The 16,189-nt window shown below is 41.9% G+C and overlaps 1 protein-coding gene across 1 annotated transcript; it reads right to left on the reverse strand.

The window, feature by feature from the left end:
* Positions 1 to 454: 454 nt before the first annotated feature.
* Positions 455 to 13,546, reverse strand: LOC137779842 (protein NLRC3-like). Its single transcript, XM_068568042.1, has 12 exons — positions 13,424 to 13,546; positions 13,131 to 13,209; positions 12,749 to 12,977; positions 10,783 to 12,586; positions 10,509 to 10,682; positions 8,088 to 8,261; positions 5,157 to 5,330; positions 3,664 to 3,837; positions 3,029 to 3,202; positions 1,462 to 1,635; positions 878 to 939; positions 455 to 597 (listed from the first exon to the last, which is right to left on the reverse strand). Exons 1-12 carry the CDS (start codon positions 13,489 to 13,491, stop codon positions 455 to 457), a joined length of 3,429 nt encoding a protein of 1,142 aa, XP_068424143.1. The 5' UTR covers positions 13,492 to 13,546.
* Positions 13,547 to 16,189: the final 2,643 nt, after the last annotated feature.

Below are 16,189 nucleotides of genomic sequence, written 5' to 3' on the forward strand. Positions count from 1 at the left end.
GCCGGTGGTGGAGATGCTGGTGGTGAAGCTGCCGGTGGTGAAGCTGCTGGTGGTGGAGATGCTGGTGGTGAAGCTGCCGGTGGTGGAGATGCTGGTGGTGGAGGTACTGCTGGGGAGCCCAGGGCTGCAGAGAAGGAGCCGGAGGGCAGAGACACCCAGGACAAGCAGGGAGAACAGGAGGGCACAGGTGGGGTCCAGAGGGTGGTTCAGTAGGGGGTGGTGGAGAGACAAGAGGGGGTGGGAGACGTCCAGCAGGAGGACGTGGGACATCAGGGGGACATTGCCCAGCAGGAGGCAGAAGGAAAGCTTGACAAGCAGGTGGCTGCTGGTGGACGGGGGAGGTCAGTGAGAGGCAGGTGGTAGGTGGGCAGGAAGAGGAGGAAGGTGTGGAGGATGGTGGGTTGGCAGGAAGCGAGGCAAACATGGAAGAGGAGGAGGACGGGTGTAAAGCCCGTCAGCTAAAGAGGAAGTGCAGGGAGGACGATGGGAGCTCGCAGGCCAAGAAGGGAGCAGGGGGCTCCGGGAAGGCTGAGGAGGAGACAGAGGAGTCGGAGTCCAGTGAGGAGGAGGACTCTGATGATGAGAGTTCCTCTGGGTCTGAGGTGGAAAGCCGTAATAGTAGGAGAATCTACAGCTTAGAGAGAATACAGAAGTTCCTTAGAGACACCAAAAACAGGAGAAAAGTGAAGCTGCAGGATTATTTTTCCAACAAAGAGGGGTTGTGGAATTCTGCATGGGCCTTTATGCAAAACAAAGGCAAAGGAGGTTTCACTAAATTGGAGCGTTTCAGGGTCAAGAGGCTGCTAGTGAGGACCATGGAGGAGATATTGCAGGAGGGCGTAATCATGAAGACAAGTTGAGGGAGCAGGAAGTGGACGGGTCCAGTCGAGAGCATTCCGATGGACCGAGAGGTGGATGGAGGAGTAGATGCCGTAGAGACTGGCAGAGGAGAAGAGGGCGGGGCTACACAGAGCCAAACCGTCTGCTGTGGGGACGTGGATCCCTGGAGCGGCGCCGGGCGGAGTACGGAGGAGAAGAAGAGGAGGTTTCTGACTATGGATCCTTTTCCGGATCAGGATTGATGCCGAAGCTGGATTGGGCCTCAGGGCCGCTGCTGAGGGGACGAAGCTAGGACTCAGTGACTTTGGGACAATGAACACAAAATGTGTAAAAGTGCACAACTTATTTTAGTTTTTGTGTGTGTGTTGTTGTTGATTTGTTTAGTTTTGACAAAAATGGGATGTTTAGTTTGTTTTAAGTAAAATAAAGGTTTTCTAAAAATCAAATCTCTCTCTCTCTCTCTCTCTCTCTCTCTCTCTCTCTCTCTCTCTCTCTCTCTCTCTCTCTCTCTCTCTCTCTCTCTCTCTCTCTCTCTCTCTCTCTCTCTCTCTCTCTCTCTCTCATCTGTGTTTGCTACAATACTGCTGAAACCAGCATGGACTGACTCAACCCTCTACTGACCTCAGAGTCTCCAGTCTACAATGTGGACTCTCCAGAAAACCACTCAGCAGCTTCACTCCTGAATCCTGCAGCTTGTTGGAGCTCAGATCCAGTTCTCTCAGACTGGAGGGGTTTGACTTCAGAGCTGATCCCAGAGAAGAACAGCCTTCCTCTGTGATCTCACAGTCTGACAGCCTGCAAACACACAAAACAACACACAGAGTTTATTATATTGATACACAATGAATCATTATTTTCATCATCAACATGAGTGGCTTTCATTTTGGTTTCTTCTTCTTTTGTAAACAGACATTTAGTTAAAATCATGTCACTGTAAACACTTTTAAATCCTGATTCCAGTGAAACCAGTTCTTCCAGTGCAGTAGAAGCTCTAACAAACTAAAAGCAGGACTTAAAGTGTCCTGGTTCCCTGAAAGCAGGAGGGCCAAAGGATGTTCGTGATGGTTGGACAAGACCTCCAACACTTTGACCCCAGCAGGATAGTGGCCAGTTCAGCATTCAGTTCACAGCATTATGTCGTAAAGCATATCACAGAGACACTAGTAGACATTGTTCTCCACAGCAACATGTTGGGAACAGCAGCATGAACTGGGATGCAGTAGATGACTTCAGAGCACTTCAGACTTCAGAGCTGAGAGAAGAACAGCTGACCTCTGTCAAGCTGCAGGAACTCAATCTGCATCAAGAAGAAATATGAAGAGAAACAATCTGTTCATAATCCATCAGATGTGTCATGTTGTAAATGTGGAACTCCACTTCACAAGGTTTCCTGCAGCTGGCAGCAGACGTGTAGAAGCAGCTCACGGAGGAGAGTTCATGACTTGTTTCAATATCATATTAACGTTGAGGACAAACTCATCACAGCAAATGTTCACATGAACCTGGAGCACAACAGGTTGTTAAAGATGTGAAATGATGATGCTTTCTATAACTTTTACACTTCTGTTACTAAATGTATTGATCAGTATTGATCCAGATTATTCAGAGCAGATCAAAACATGTGAACAAGTTATTTAAAAATGCCAAATGCTCTTAAAAGAAATGATGAAATATTGGATTAAAAATGAATAAAGGTTTGTTTCTTTACATGTAATTAAATTACACTTTTTATGATGAATATTGACTTCAGTCTCTAGAATTCCTAGTATTTATAATATTCATCAAGTTTAGTATATATATATATATATATATATATATATATATATATATATATATATATATATATATATATATATATAGTATTCTCATTCATACTGTTTTTTTTGTTTCTCTTAGAGTGACATTTTGTAGATAAAGGACAGGGGCCCCTGACACTTGGGGCCCTGACACTTTGGGCCCCTGGGTCTGGGCCCTTTAGTCCTGTTCAGTAATCCATCCAACAGCATGAAGCCAGACAAGTTGTACATGTCATGATTGTAGAGGACGACATGCAGACAACGAGGCAGCTGATGTGAAGTGGAACATATTACCAGAACATGTAACACTTCACTGATCAATACGTAGATAAATCAATAGAGTCATTGATTAAACATGAAGGTGCTACACTAGCAGCAGACAGTGAACCCACCTCAGAGTCTCCAGTCTACAATGTGGACTCTCCAGAAAACCACTCAGCAGCTTCACTCCTGAATCCTGCAGCTTGTTGGAGCTCAGATCCAGTTCTCTCAGACTGGAGGGGTTTGACTTCAGAGCTGATCCCAGAGAAGAACAGCCTTCCTCTGTGATCTTACAGCGTGACAGACTGCAAACACACAAAACAACACACAGAGTTTATTTTATCGATACACAATGAATCATTATTTTCATCATCAACATGAGTGGCTTTCATTTTGGTTTCTTCTTCTTTTGTAAACAGACATTTAGTTAAAATCATGTCACTGTAAACACATTTAAATCCTGATTCCAGTGAAATGATTTTTTTTTCTTCTTTTTTTCCCTACAAACCAGTTTTTGTCTGCCGATTTTGTTTCCTCGGCCTGAGCGACTGATCATCAGTGTACTGAACCCTGCTGGAGTAAAGACCTTGTGTTTGCACCCTACTACCAGGACTCAAGTCTGCATCTGAGTCCTACTGTCTTTGGTCTCCAGTCCTGAACAATAGTACTAGAACATGTAACACTTGATGGATCAATACGTAGATAAATCAATAGAGTTATTGATTAAACATGAAGGTGCTACACTAGCAGCAGACAGTGAACCCACCTCAGAGTCTCCAGTCTACAATGTGGACTCTCCAGAAAACCACTCAGCAGCTTCACTCCTGAATCCTGCAGCTTGTTGAAGCTCAGATCCAGTTCTCTCAGACTGGAGGGGTTTGACTTCAGAGCTGATCCCAGAGAAGAACAGCCTTCCTCTGTGATCCTACAGTCTGACAGCCTGCAAACACACAAAACAACACACAGAGTTTATTATATCGATACACAATGAATCATTATTTTCGTCATCAACATGAGTGGCTTTCATTTTGGTTTCTTCTTCTTTTGTAAACAGACATTTAGTTAAAATCATGTCACTGTAAACACATTTAAATCCTGATTCCAGTGAAACCAGTTCTTCCAGTGCAGTAGAAGCTCTAACAAACTAAAAGCAGGACTTAAAGCGTCCTGGTTCCCTGAAAGCAGGAGGGCCAAAGGATGTTCATGTTGGTTGGACAAGACCTCCAACACTTTGACCCCAGCAGGATAGTGGCCAGTTCAGCATTCAGTTCACAGCATTATGTCGTAAAGCATATCACAGAGACACTAGTAGACATTGTTCTCCACAGCAACATGTTGGGAACAGCAGCATGAACTGGGATGCAGTAGATGACTTCAGAGCACTTCAGACTTCAGAGCTGAGAGAAGAACAGCTGACCTCTGTCAAGCTGCAGGAACTCAATCTGCATCAAGAAGAAATATGAAGAGAAACAATCTGTTCATAATCCATCAGATGTGTCATGTTGTAAATGTGGAACTCCACTTCACAAGGTTTCCTGCAGCTGGCAGCAGACGTGTAGAAGCAGCTCACGGAGGAGAGTTCATGACTTGTTTCAATATCATATTAACGTTGAGGACAAACTCATCACAGCAAATGTTCACATGAACCTGGAGCACAACAGGTTGTTAAAGATGTGAAATGATGATGCTTTCTATAACTTTTAGACTTCTGTTACTAAATGTATTGATCAGTATTGATCCAGATTATTCAGAGCAGATCAAAACGTGAAAAAGTTATTTAAAAATGCCAAATGCTCTTAAAAAATGATGAAATATTGGATTAAAAATGAATAAAGGTTTGGTTCTTAACATGTAATTAAATTACACTTTTTATGATGAATATTGACTTCAGTGTGTAGAATTCATAGTATTTAAAATATTTATCAAATTTAGTACATACATAGTATTCTCATCAATACTCTTTGAATCTTTTTGTTTCTCTTTGAGTGAGATTTTGTAGATAAAGAACAGGGCCCTGACACTTTGGGCCCCTGGGTCTGGGCCCTTTAGTCCTGTTCAGTAATCCATCCAACAGCATGAAGCCAGACAAGTTGTACATGTCATGATTGTAGAGGACGACATGCAGACAACGAGGCAGCTGATGTGAAGTGGAACATATTACCAGAACATGTAACACTTCACTGATCAATACGTAGATAAATCAATAGAGTTATTGATTAAACATGAAGGTGCTACACGAGCAGCAGACAGTGAACCCACCTCAGAGTCTCCAGTCTACAATGTGGACTCTCCAGAAAACCACTCAGCAGCTTCACTCCTGAATCCTGCAGCTTGTTGAAGCTCAGATCCAGTTCTCTCAGACTGGAGGGGTTTGACTTCAGAGCTGATCCCAGAGAAGAACAGCCTTCCTCTGTGATCTTACAGCATGACAGACTGCAAACACACAAAACAACACACAGAGTTTATTATATCGATACACAATGAATCATTATTTTCATCATCAACATGAGTGTCTTTCATTTTGGTTTCTTCTTCTTTGGTAAACCGACATTTAGTTAAAATCATGTCACTGTAAACACATTTAAATCCTGATTCCAGTGAATTGAGTTCTTCCAGTCCAGTAGAAGCTAAAGGTCATTTTCTCGATTTTACATAATTTCTTAAATTCACCTTTCAAAGGCACTTGCATATGTGGTACATATTCAGTTAAATCTAACAATCTCAGCTCTCTATATAATGAGGCACCATTGCCATGAGGCAAAAGTGTAAAGAGAAAATATGACTAAGGCTGAAAAATGTAATCTTGATATTTGAAGTTCTTCACATCTCTTGTGAAAACACAACTTTACTCAGGTGGTCGAATGGTTTCGGTGATGGAAATTGGTTTCCCAAAAGGTCTTAGGTTCTCAAAAGCAGGAAAATATATTAATAAAATGGTAGATACATGTAAATAAATGTCTAAAAACAAATGTTGTATTGTCGTTTTTGAGTAGTAATGTGGTCTGTCACTACTTTCATCAACATGAGAGGGACTGAGATACAATGAGACTGAGGAATGACTTCATACTACAGACCGAGCTTCATGATGTGTATTCAAATGAAAAAATAATAATACAATAGTTTGTTTACAAACTAAATATGTAGTATATATTTGAGTCAAAATATGTACTATAGAAAAACAAACTATTTACTGTTTCCACAATGTGCATGTTTCAGTTTCATTTTACAAGAACAGTTAAAAGAACAGGAACAACATATGTACTCTGTATGTATGTGTGTACTCTGTGTACATGTGTGTACTATGTACTCTGTATACATGTGTGTACTTTGTACTCTGTATACATGTGTGTACTCTGTACTCTGTATATATGTGTGTACTCTGTACTCTGTATACATGTGTGCACTATGTAAACTGTATACATGTGTGTACTATGTACTCTGTATGTATATGTGTACTCTGTATATATGTGTGTACTCTGTACTCTGTATATATGTGTGTACTCTGTACTCTGTATACATGTGTGCACTATGTAAACTGTATATATGTGCGTACTATGTACTCTGTCTGTATATGTGTACTCTGTATACATGTGTGTACTATGTACTGTTTACCAGCACAACGTCGCGTGAGGCCTCACAGAGTAAAACTGAACAGATGAGCGGAGCAGAGGCTTTGTGTGTTTTTTAGAACATTCAAGAAAACACTGATTTTTTTTCTTAGGTGGTAGTGTGTTGTCTATCTGAATAAAAACCAGTGGATCTTTGCAGCATTGGTGGATGGGTCGGTCTTTAGGGATTTCCTGAGTTTTGGTAGTTTCACACAAAATGTCGCCAGACACCTGAATTGACAAATCACGGTGACAGGCGGAGCTCGACATAGAGGCCAGCAGCTCTGTCAGCTCCTGTGAGCCACGTTAGACCACAAGGAGGACGGGGCCGGAAACTGCAGAACCTCGCGGATCTAACAGTAGCGGATTATTTTTTCTGCGCCGTTTTTTCCAGAAGATATGAATATTTAAAAAATGTAAACACTGAAAATTCACGGCCCCACTGAGGTCGATTTTAGGGGGTTAATGCGTCCTGGTTCCCTGAAAGCAGGAGGGCCAAAGGATGTTCATGTTGGTTGGACAAGACCTCCAACACTTTGACCCCAGCAGGATAGTGGCCAGTTCAGCATTCAGTTCACAGCATTATGTCGTAAAGCATATCACAGAGACACTAGTAGACATTGTTCTCCACAGCAACATGTTGGGAACAGCAGCATGAACTGGGATGCAGTAGATGACTTCAGAGCACTTCAGACTTCAGAGCTGAGAGAAGAACAGCTGACCTCTGTCAAGCTGCAGGAACTCAATCTGCATCAAGAAGAAATATGAAGAGAAACAATCTGTTCATAATCCATCAGATGTGTCATGTTGTAAATGTGGAACTCCACTTCACAAGGTTTCCTGCAGCTGGCAGCAGACGTGTAGAAGCAGCTCACGGAGGAGAGTTCATGACTTGTTTCAATATCATATTAACGTTGAGGACAAACTCATCACAGCAAATGTTCACATGAACCTGGAGCACAACAGGTTGTTAAAGATGTGAAATGATGATGCTTTCTATAACTTTTAGACTTCTGTTACTAAATGTATTGATCAGTATTGATCCAGATTATTCAGAGCAGATCAAAACATGTGAAAAAGTTATTTAAAAATGCCAAATGCTCTTTAAAGAAATGATAAAATATTGGATTAAAAATTAATTAAAGGTTTGGTTCTTTACATGTAATTAAATTACACTTTTTATGATAAATATTGACTTCAGGGTATAGTATTCATAGTATTTATAATATTTATCAAATTTAGTATACATAGTATTCTCATCAATACTTTGAGTCTCTTTGTGTCTTTCTGAGTGACATTTTGTAGATAAAGAACAGGGTCCAATGACATTTTGGGCCCTGACACTTGGGGCCCCTGGGTCTGGGCCCTTTAGTCCTGTTCAGTAATCCATCCAACAGCATGAAGCCAGACAAGTTGTACATGTCATGATTGTAGAGGACGACATGCAGACAACGAGGCAGCTGATGTGAAGTGGAACATATTACCAGAACATGTAACACTTCACTGATCAATACGTAGATAAATCAATAGAGTTATTGATTAAACATGAAGGTGCTACACTAGCAGCAGACAGTGAACCCACCTAAGAGTCTCCAGTCGACAATGTGGACTCTCCAGAAAACCACTCAGCAGCTTCACTCCTGAATCCTGCAGCTTGTTGAAGCTCAGATTCAGTTCTCTCAGACTGGAGGGGTTTGACTTCAGAGCTGATCCCAGAGAAGAACAGCCTTCCTCTGTGATCTCACAGCATGACAGACTGCAAACACACAAAACAACACACAGAGTTTATTATATTGATACACAATGAATCATTATTTTCGTCATCAACATGAGTGTCTTTCATTTTGGTTTCTTCTTCTTTTGTAAACAGACATTTAGTTAAAATCATGTCACTGTAAACACATTTAAATCCTGATTCCAGTGAAATCAGTTCTTCCAGTGCAGTAGAAGCTAAAGGTCATTTTCTCAATTTTACATAATTTCTTAAATTCACCTTTTAAATGCAATTGCATATGTGTTACATACCCATCTGTTACATCTCATCTCTTTATATAATGAGGAACTATTGCCATAAGGCAAAAGTGTCAAGAGAAAATATGACTAAAGCTGGAAAATGTAATCTTGATTTTTGAAATTCTTCATATCTCTTGTGAAAACATAACTTTACTCAGGTCCTCAGGTTTTTAGGTTCTCAAAAGCAGTGAAATATATGAATAAAATGGTAGATACATGTAAATGTCAAAAAACACATTTGTATCATTGTTTTTTGAGTAGTAATGTGGTCTGTCACTACTTTCATCAACATGAGAGGGACTGAGATACGATGGGACCAGTGGTGGCTGGTCAAGAGAGGGCACATATACATACATATATGTATATATATATATATATATATACATATATATATATATATATATATACATATATATATATATATATATATATATATATATATATATATATATATATATATATATATATATATATAAATAATAAAAATAAAAGTAGTAATTAATAATACAAATTGTCAATATTAGTATCTTGAGCTATGAAATATATCTGGTAATATTTATAAAAAAGGATATCTGCTCAAAAAATCTGCTTTTCCTGCTTGTCCTCTCTGCTCAGCTGCTCCAGTGCACGTCTCTGCTGCTCGCGCGCGTCGTGGGGCCAGATCAATTTGGCCCAAAAAACGCGGGTCTAAGAAGCAGTTCAGCCAATCACTGATCAAAGAAATAAATGAGAGACATAGATGGATAGATAATTTATCCAATCAGCGCCTTAAAAAAGACTTCCGGGAGGGCCAGCCCGAGGTTGGCCCCAGACTGCGCGCGCATCCAGGTCTCTCGCTCTCGTCAGGGCAGAAGACCACCGCCCACTTTAACAACATGACATGTCCACTTGGTTGCAGATCAGCCAAAAAGCGAGCTTGCTGGTGGATTATGACTTGCTTGCAATTACAAGAGTTTTTGTTTTCAAACTAAATATGTAGTATATATTTAAGTCAAAATATGTACTATAGAAAAACAAACTGTTTACTATGTTTCCACAAAATGCATGTTTTAGTTTCATTTTGACAAGAAAAGTTTAAAAAAACAGGAACAACATATGTACTCTGTATATATGTGTGTACTATGTACTCTGTATATATGTGTAGACTATGTACTCTGTATGTACATGTGTGTACTATGCACTCTGTATATATGTGTGTACTATGTACTCTGTAAATATGTGTACTATGTACTCTGTATACATGTGTGTACTATGTACTCTGTATACATGTGTGTACTATGTACTGTTTACCAGCACAACGTCGCGTGAGGCCTCACAGAGTAAAAGTGAACAGATGAGCGGAGCAGATGCTCTCTGTGTTTTTTTAGTACATTCAAGAAAGCACTTTTTTTTTCTTAGGTGGTAGTGTGTTGTCTATCCGAACAAAAACCAGTGGATCTTTGCAGCATTGGTGGATGGGTAGGTCTTTAGAGATTTCCTGAGTTTTGGTAGTTTCACACAAAATGTCGACGGACACCTGAATTGACAAATCACGGTGACAGACGGAGCTCGACATAGACACCAGCAGCTCTGTCAGCTCCTGTGAGCCACGTTAGACCTCAAGGAGGACGGGGCCGGAAACTGCAGAACCTCGCGGATTTAACAGTAGCGGCCCTATTTTCGAGAAGATATTAATATTTAAAAAACGTAAACACTGAAAATACACAGCCCCATGTAGGTCGATCTTAGTGGGTTAAAGCGTCCTGGTTCCCTGAAAGCAGGAGGGCCAAAGGATGTTCATGATGGTTGAACAAGACCTCCAACACTTTGACCCCAGCAGGATAGTGGCCAGTTCAGCATTCAGTTCACAGCATTATGTCGTAAAGCATATCACAGAGACACTAGTAGACATTGTTCTCCACAGCAACATGTTGGGAACAGCAGCATGAACTCAGTATATCAGACACCTAGACCACTTCATCATCTTTGTGGTAAATCATCTGATCCTGACCTGAGAGTCTCCAGTGTACAGTGTGGACTCTCCAGTCCAGCAGAGAGAAGCTTCACTCCTGAATCCTGCAGGTTGTTGTTACTCAGGTTCAGCTGTTTCAGACTAGAGGACTGGGAGCTGAGGACTGAGGACAGAGCTTCACAGCTTCTCTTTGAGAGGTTACATCCACTCAGTCTAGGGAAGGAACAGGGATTAATACAAACAAAATGTTTAATTAAAGTAAAATATCAAACACTTCTAGTAATATCAATGTATCCATAATGTCTCCACCTACACAGCTTTGTTAGAGGCTTTGACCATTGGCAGCAGCCTCAGAAGAGCCTCCTCTGAAGCAAAGTATTTCTTCAGGTCAAACACATCCAGATCTTCTCCTGATGACAGTAAGATGAAGACCAGAGCTGACCACTGAGCAGGAGACAGTTTATCTGTGGAGAGACGTCCTGACCTCAGGGACTGTTGGATCTCCTCCACTAGAGAACCATCATTCAGTTCATTCAGACAATGGAACAGGTTGATGCTTTTCTCTGGAGACACATCCTCACTGATCTTCTTCTTGATCAACTGGACTGTTTTCTGATTGGTCCGTGAGCTACTTCCTGTCTGTGTCAGCAGACCTCGTAGGAGAGTCTGATTGGTCTCCAGTGAAAGACCCAGGAGGAAACGGAGGAACAAGTCCAGGTGTCCATTAGGACTCTGTAAGGCCTTGTCCACAGCACTCTGGTAGAGATGTATTGGATCCGGTTTGTCTCTAAAGACTTTGGACCACAGAGAGGTTGTTTGTTCTTCTACCAGCAGGTTGACACCAGAGTTGATGAAGGTCAGATGGACATGAAGAGCAGCCAGAAACTCCTGAACACTCAGATGGATGAAGCAGAACACCTTGTCCTGGTACAGCCCTTTCTCCTCTCTAAAGATCTGTGTGAACACTCCTGAGTACACTGAGGCTGCTCTGATATCGATGCCACACTCTGTCAGGTCGGATTCATAGAAGATCAGGTTCCCTTTCTGCAGCTGATCAAAAGCCAGTTTTCCCAGAGACTCAATCATCTTCCTGCTCTCTGGACTCCAGTGTGGATCTGTCTCAGCTCCTCCATCATACTTAACCTTCTTCACTTTGGACTGAACCACCAGGAAGTGGATGTACATCTCAGTCAGGGTCTTGGGCAGCTGTCCTCCCTCTGCGGTCTTCAACACGACCTCTAGAACTGTAGCAGTGATCCAGCAGAAGACTGGGATGTGGCACATGATGTGGAGGCTTCGTGAGGTCTCAATGTGGGAGATGATCCCGCTGGCCTGCTTCTCATCTCTGAACCTCTTCATGAAGTAGTCCTTCTTCTGTGGGTCAGTGAACCCTCTGACCTCTGTCACCAGGTCAACACAGTCAGGAGGGATCTGATTGGCTGCTGCAGGTCGTGTGGTTATCCAGAGGCGAGCAGAGGGAAGCAGCTTCCCCCTGATGAGGTTTGTCAGCAGCACATCCACTGAGGTGAACTCTGTGACATCAGTCAGGACCTCATTGTTGTGGAAGTCCAGAGGAAGTCGACACTCATCCAGACCGTCAAAGATGAACACAACCGGGAACTCTTCAAACCTGCAGATTCCTGCTTCTTTGGTTTCAGAGAAGAAGTGATGAACAAGTTCCACCAAGCTGAACTTCTTCTCTTTCAGCACATTCAGCTCTCTGATCGTGAATGGAAACATGAACTGGATGTCCTGGTTGGCTTTGTCTTCGGCCCAGTCCAGAGTGAACTTCTGTGTTAAGACTGTTTTCCCGATGCCAGCCACTCCCTTTGTCATCACTGTTCTGATTGGTTCCTCTCCTCCAGGTGAGGCTTTAAAGAGGTCTTCTTGTCTGATGGTGGTTTCTGGTCTGTGTGGTTTCCTGGATGCTGTTTCAATCTGTCTGACCTCATGTTCATTGTTGACCTCTGCAGTCCCTCCCTCTGTGATGTAGAGCTCTGTGTAGATCTGTTTCAGAAGGGTTGGGTTTCCTGCTTTAGCGATCCCCTCAAACACACACTGGAACTTCTTCTTCAGGTTAGATTTGAGTTCACGCTGACAAACTGCAGCAAGAAGTCCTGAATGAACACACAACAAGAAGATCAATGAGTCAAAGAATACATTTCAACACGTCATTTCCTCAAAGAATGAGTCTATGAATATATTCTGGTCCATCTCTTGAGACATTAGTAAACGTTCCATTCATCCAGCATGTTAAATCTTTAGAGAAATCCTCTTACTGCTCTGCAGACAGTCAGCCAGCTCCTCCTGCTTCATGCTCCTCAGGAAGTGCAGTGAGATCTTCTGAAATGCTTCTCTGCTCCTCCTCCTCTGCTCTTCATCCTCACTGTCTAGCACCTCGTCGTCTTCTCTCTGACTTTCTAAGCATTCTGGGTAATCTGAACTCAGAACCTTCTGGATCTTCTTCAGCTCGTCCTTCACAAAAGTGAGGATGTTCTCCTCCAGCAGCTGGAACAGAATATTCTCTGAATGACAAACTAAAACCATGGAAGCAAACATCAGATCCATGTTGGACAGACTGACAACCCACTGGTCTAAAGAGTGCAGCATGGAGATGATGGTGAACAGAAGACATGTAAAAGTAGTTGTACAGGTACAGACCATAAATATGGAGTCCAGGTGTGTTTGATGCTGCTGGGCAGACGGACCTCTGGGAACCTCTGAGCTCTCCTGGTCCTCTCTGTGGAGGAGTCATGAACCATCAGCTCACATTGTGTCTGCACCACAGACTGTTTGTTGTTCATGATATTACAACACAAACACAACAAGAAGTTAAAGATGTTGTGTTGTGTCATGATTAATCATTTTATAAACCAGATGCTAAAGACTGGAGATGAAGGACGACCATCTGTGTGTCAGTTAGTCATCTTGTTTCATCTGTTTTAAGAACTTACTCTGTGTCATAAGAACGTTGTCCATCTTTGAAGAAAATAAAAGCTTCTTTAGACTGATCAATCTTCATGGACACACAGCTGGGTCCAGGAGACTTTTCTCTTTGCTGCTGTGAACTGATAGAAACACTGAGATTGACTGAACATAAAAGATTTCTGAACATTCAAGTTTCATTTTTCTACTTCCACTGGTTTCATTGGACAGTAAAAGCGATGTTATTTTCATTCAAACTTGTAGTTAATGGTAAAGAAGACACAGTTTCTTTGTTGTGACTTGTTGTTTTTTTATTCAACCAACTAGTCGTTCTTGTAGAAGTAGAATCTTGTAGAAGTTTGACTCTTATATTTAGGATCATCCAAAGATAACCAGCACAAAAACACAAAGAACACAGTAATAAAAAGCTCCCCATTGATCTTACACTCAGTGGACATTATGAAAGCCAAAGTTCAACCACCGATGGTTTAATGTGTCTATAAGGGTTAAAATCTTAGCAAGTCTCAACACTAAAGCCAATTTATCAAAAAAACTGTGATTCATGAGGACAACCCTCCAACAGAAATCTCTTTTAAACCACTGACTCTTCATCAAACTGCACTCTGCCTCCAGACTTCTGACACTAGTCTGCATAGTTTTATAACTAGTTCCCAGAACCTCTGCAGCTATTCCACAGACCAAATGCCTGGATGTGATTTGCTCAGCCCATTCTACCCAAGATGCATCAGAGGTGACTTGTGCGTACTTGGAACAGTCAATATCCCAGAATGCATTTTGCACCAGCTCAGGGATCAATGGCGGAGGAGAATGCTCTGAATGTTAGTGTTTCTGAGTCACAAAACGTAATTTTAGGATGATTTCAGGTGAGAAGTTAGTTGTTTAAGCCTCAAATCTGTGGTCGGTTTGTCAAGATTCAGAATCTGCAACAACAACTTTGACATATTGGGAAGGTGTTTTAGTAAATAAAAACGTGTTTGTTTCAAAAAATATAAAAGTTACTTGTTCTATGGGAAAACATTTTTCGATTTTTGCGCGTTATGGCTTTAAATCTTCAGGAGCTTTTGCTGGTGCCCTGTGACCCGGAAGCAGAACCATCTTCCCTTCAGGGAAGCCTCTGCCTTCCCTGAAGAAGAAGCTGCGGCTGTTTAGTGATGTTACAGATACTAATAGGTTTATAAGGACATAGATGACTTCATTAGATTCCCACAAGCCTTATGGTTATGTGGGTGTGTTTGTTCTTGAAATCTGACTTATCACAGGTTTAGTGAAACGTTACGTCGCTGCAGCAGGTTTACAGGCTTAGGTAAGTAAGCATAAGTTTAGGTAAGTAAGCATAAGTTTAGGTAAGTAAGCGTAGGTTTTAAATATATGTATGTTTTCACAAGGGTGACAGTATTGTAGCACTTTAAATGAAGTTAATAACCATTGTGGTTGCGGAGATAAGTAAGTTTATGTTTCAAAAAAGAGACACTGAAAATCATGCGAGGTGACTGAGGGCCCGGTCCTGCTCGTTGGACCGGCAGTCAGCGCTCTGCTGCCCGCCGAGAGCAGCCTCATCTCAGCAGGACTTGTTCAAATGAGCCGCTGGCTCCGAGGTCTCCGTAGCGAATAAACATGAGATATAAATCAGTTCTGGAGGATCTAATGAGCAGTCTTTGGTCTCAGAGTTTAATATTTGTTCACAGTAACATTAAATCAGTTTGACGAGGTTCAGATTTATAATTTAATACTGTTTACAGTTAATGATTCATATACAAACACCTACAGAGCAGTTAGTTAAATATATTGATTCTGTCATGATTGATCTTCATGAAAACAACACTTTAAATGATAAACGACCAATTCTGTGTTTCATAACTGAGAATCAGAACAGTTAGTCATCTGTTTCATCTGTTTAAGAACTTACTCTGGGTCAGAAGAACGGCGTCCATCTTTGAAGTTAAGCAGACCACCTTTAGACCGATCACTCTTCATGGACACACAGCTGGGTTCAGGTCCAGGTCCAGGTCCAGGTTCTGGTTCAGGTCCAGGTTCAGGTCCAAGGGACTTTGTTCTCTGATGGGTCCTACAACAGAGAAGAAGACCAGCAGGGAGGAGAACTCTGTTTTTAATCTTCAGGCAGAGCAGCTGTTGGGAAAAACTAGCAGCTAACAACAAGAAAAGGATCAAAACAGAAATGTTATATTTGACATAGATTTCCTGAAAATGTGTGTGAGTGCTGAGAATCTGAAGATATGATGAAAGGAGCTGTAATGATGTGACACGTAGCATCTTCTTGGACAGAAGGGATTTGAACTGATGACGTTTAATCAACAAGGTTCACACTGCACCAAGGAAGCTACACAATAACAAGTGAAACAAAGTCATTATGCTTCATTAACCTCAGCTGAACATGAACTGTGTTGACTGATGCTGTGTTCACACAGAATGCTTCAAGATTTCTCGTGCGGAGATTTCATGTAAAGTCAATGCACAGCCGCGTTGAAGCTGCGTAGACGAGTATTTCCCAGCGGGCAGTGCGTCAGACGCGTAGAAGCAGCACGAACAGCTCGTTGGTCGTCGAGCGAACTCGGTTCGACGCGCGAGTTGAAATTTCCCAACTCCGGTTGCAAAAGCGCGTGAGTCATAGTTGCGTCAGCCAATCAGCGTTGAGATGGTCCGCTCGTCGCCGTCCTGCCGGTGCTGCTGCCGGTCCTCCAGAAGCAGCTGATAGCGGCTTCATTCAGGCTGTTGTAGGACTACGGATATTATTATGAACCCAGACACCATGGAGT

The sequence above is a fragment of the Clinocottus analis genome, unplaced genomic scaffold (assembly GCF_023055335.1).
Source record: "Clinocottus analis isolate CAN_PGR_092001 unplaced genomic scaffold, fCliAna1.0.p SCAF_8, whole genome shotgun sequence".
In the NCBI taxonomy this organism is placed as follows: Eukaryota; Metazoa; Chordata; class Actinopteri; order Perciformes; family Cottidae; genus Clinocottus; species Clinocottus analis.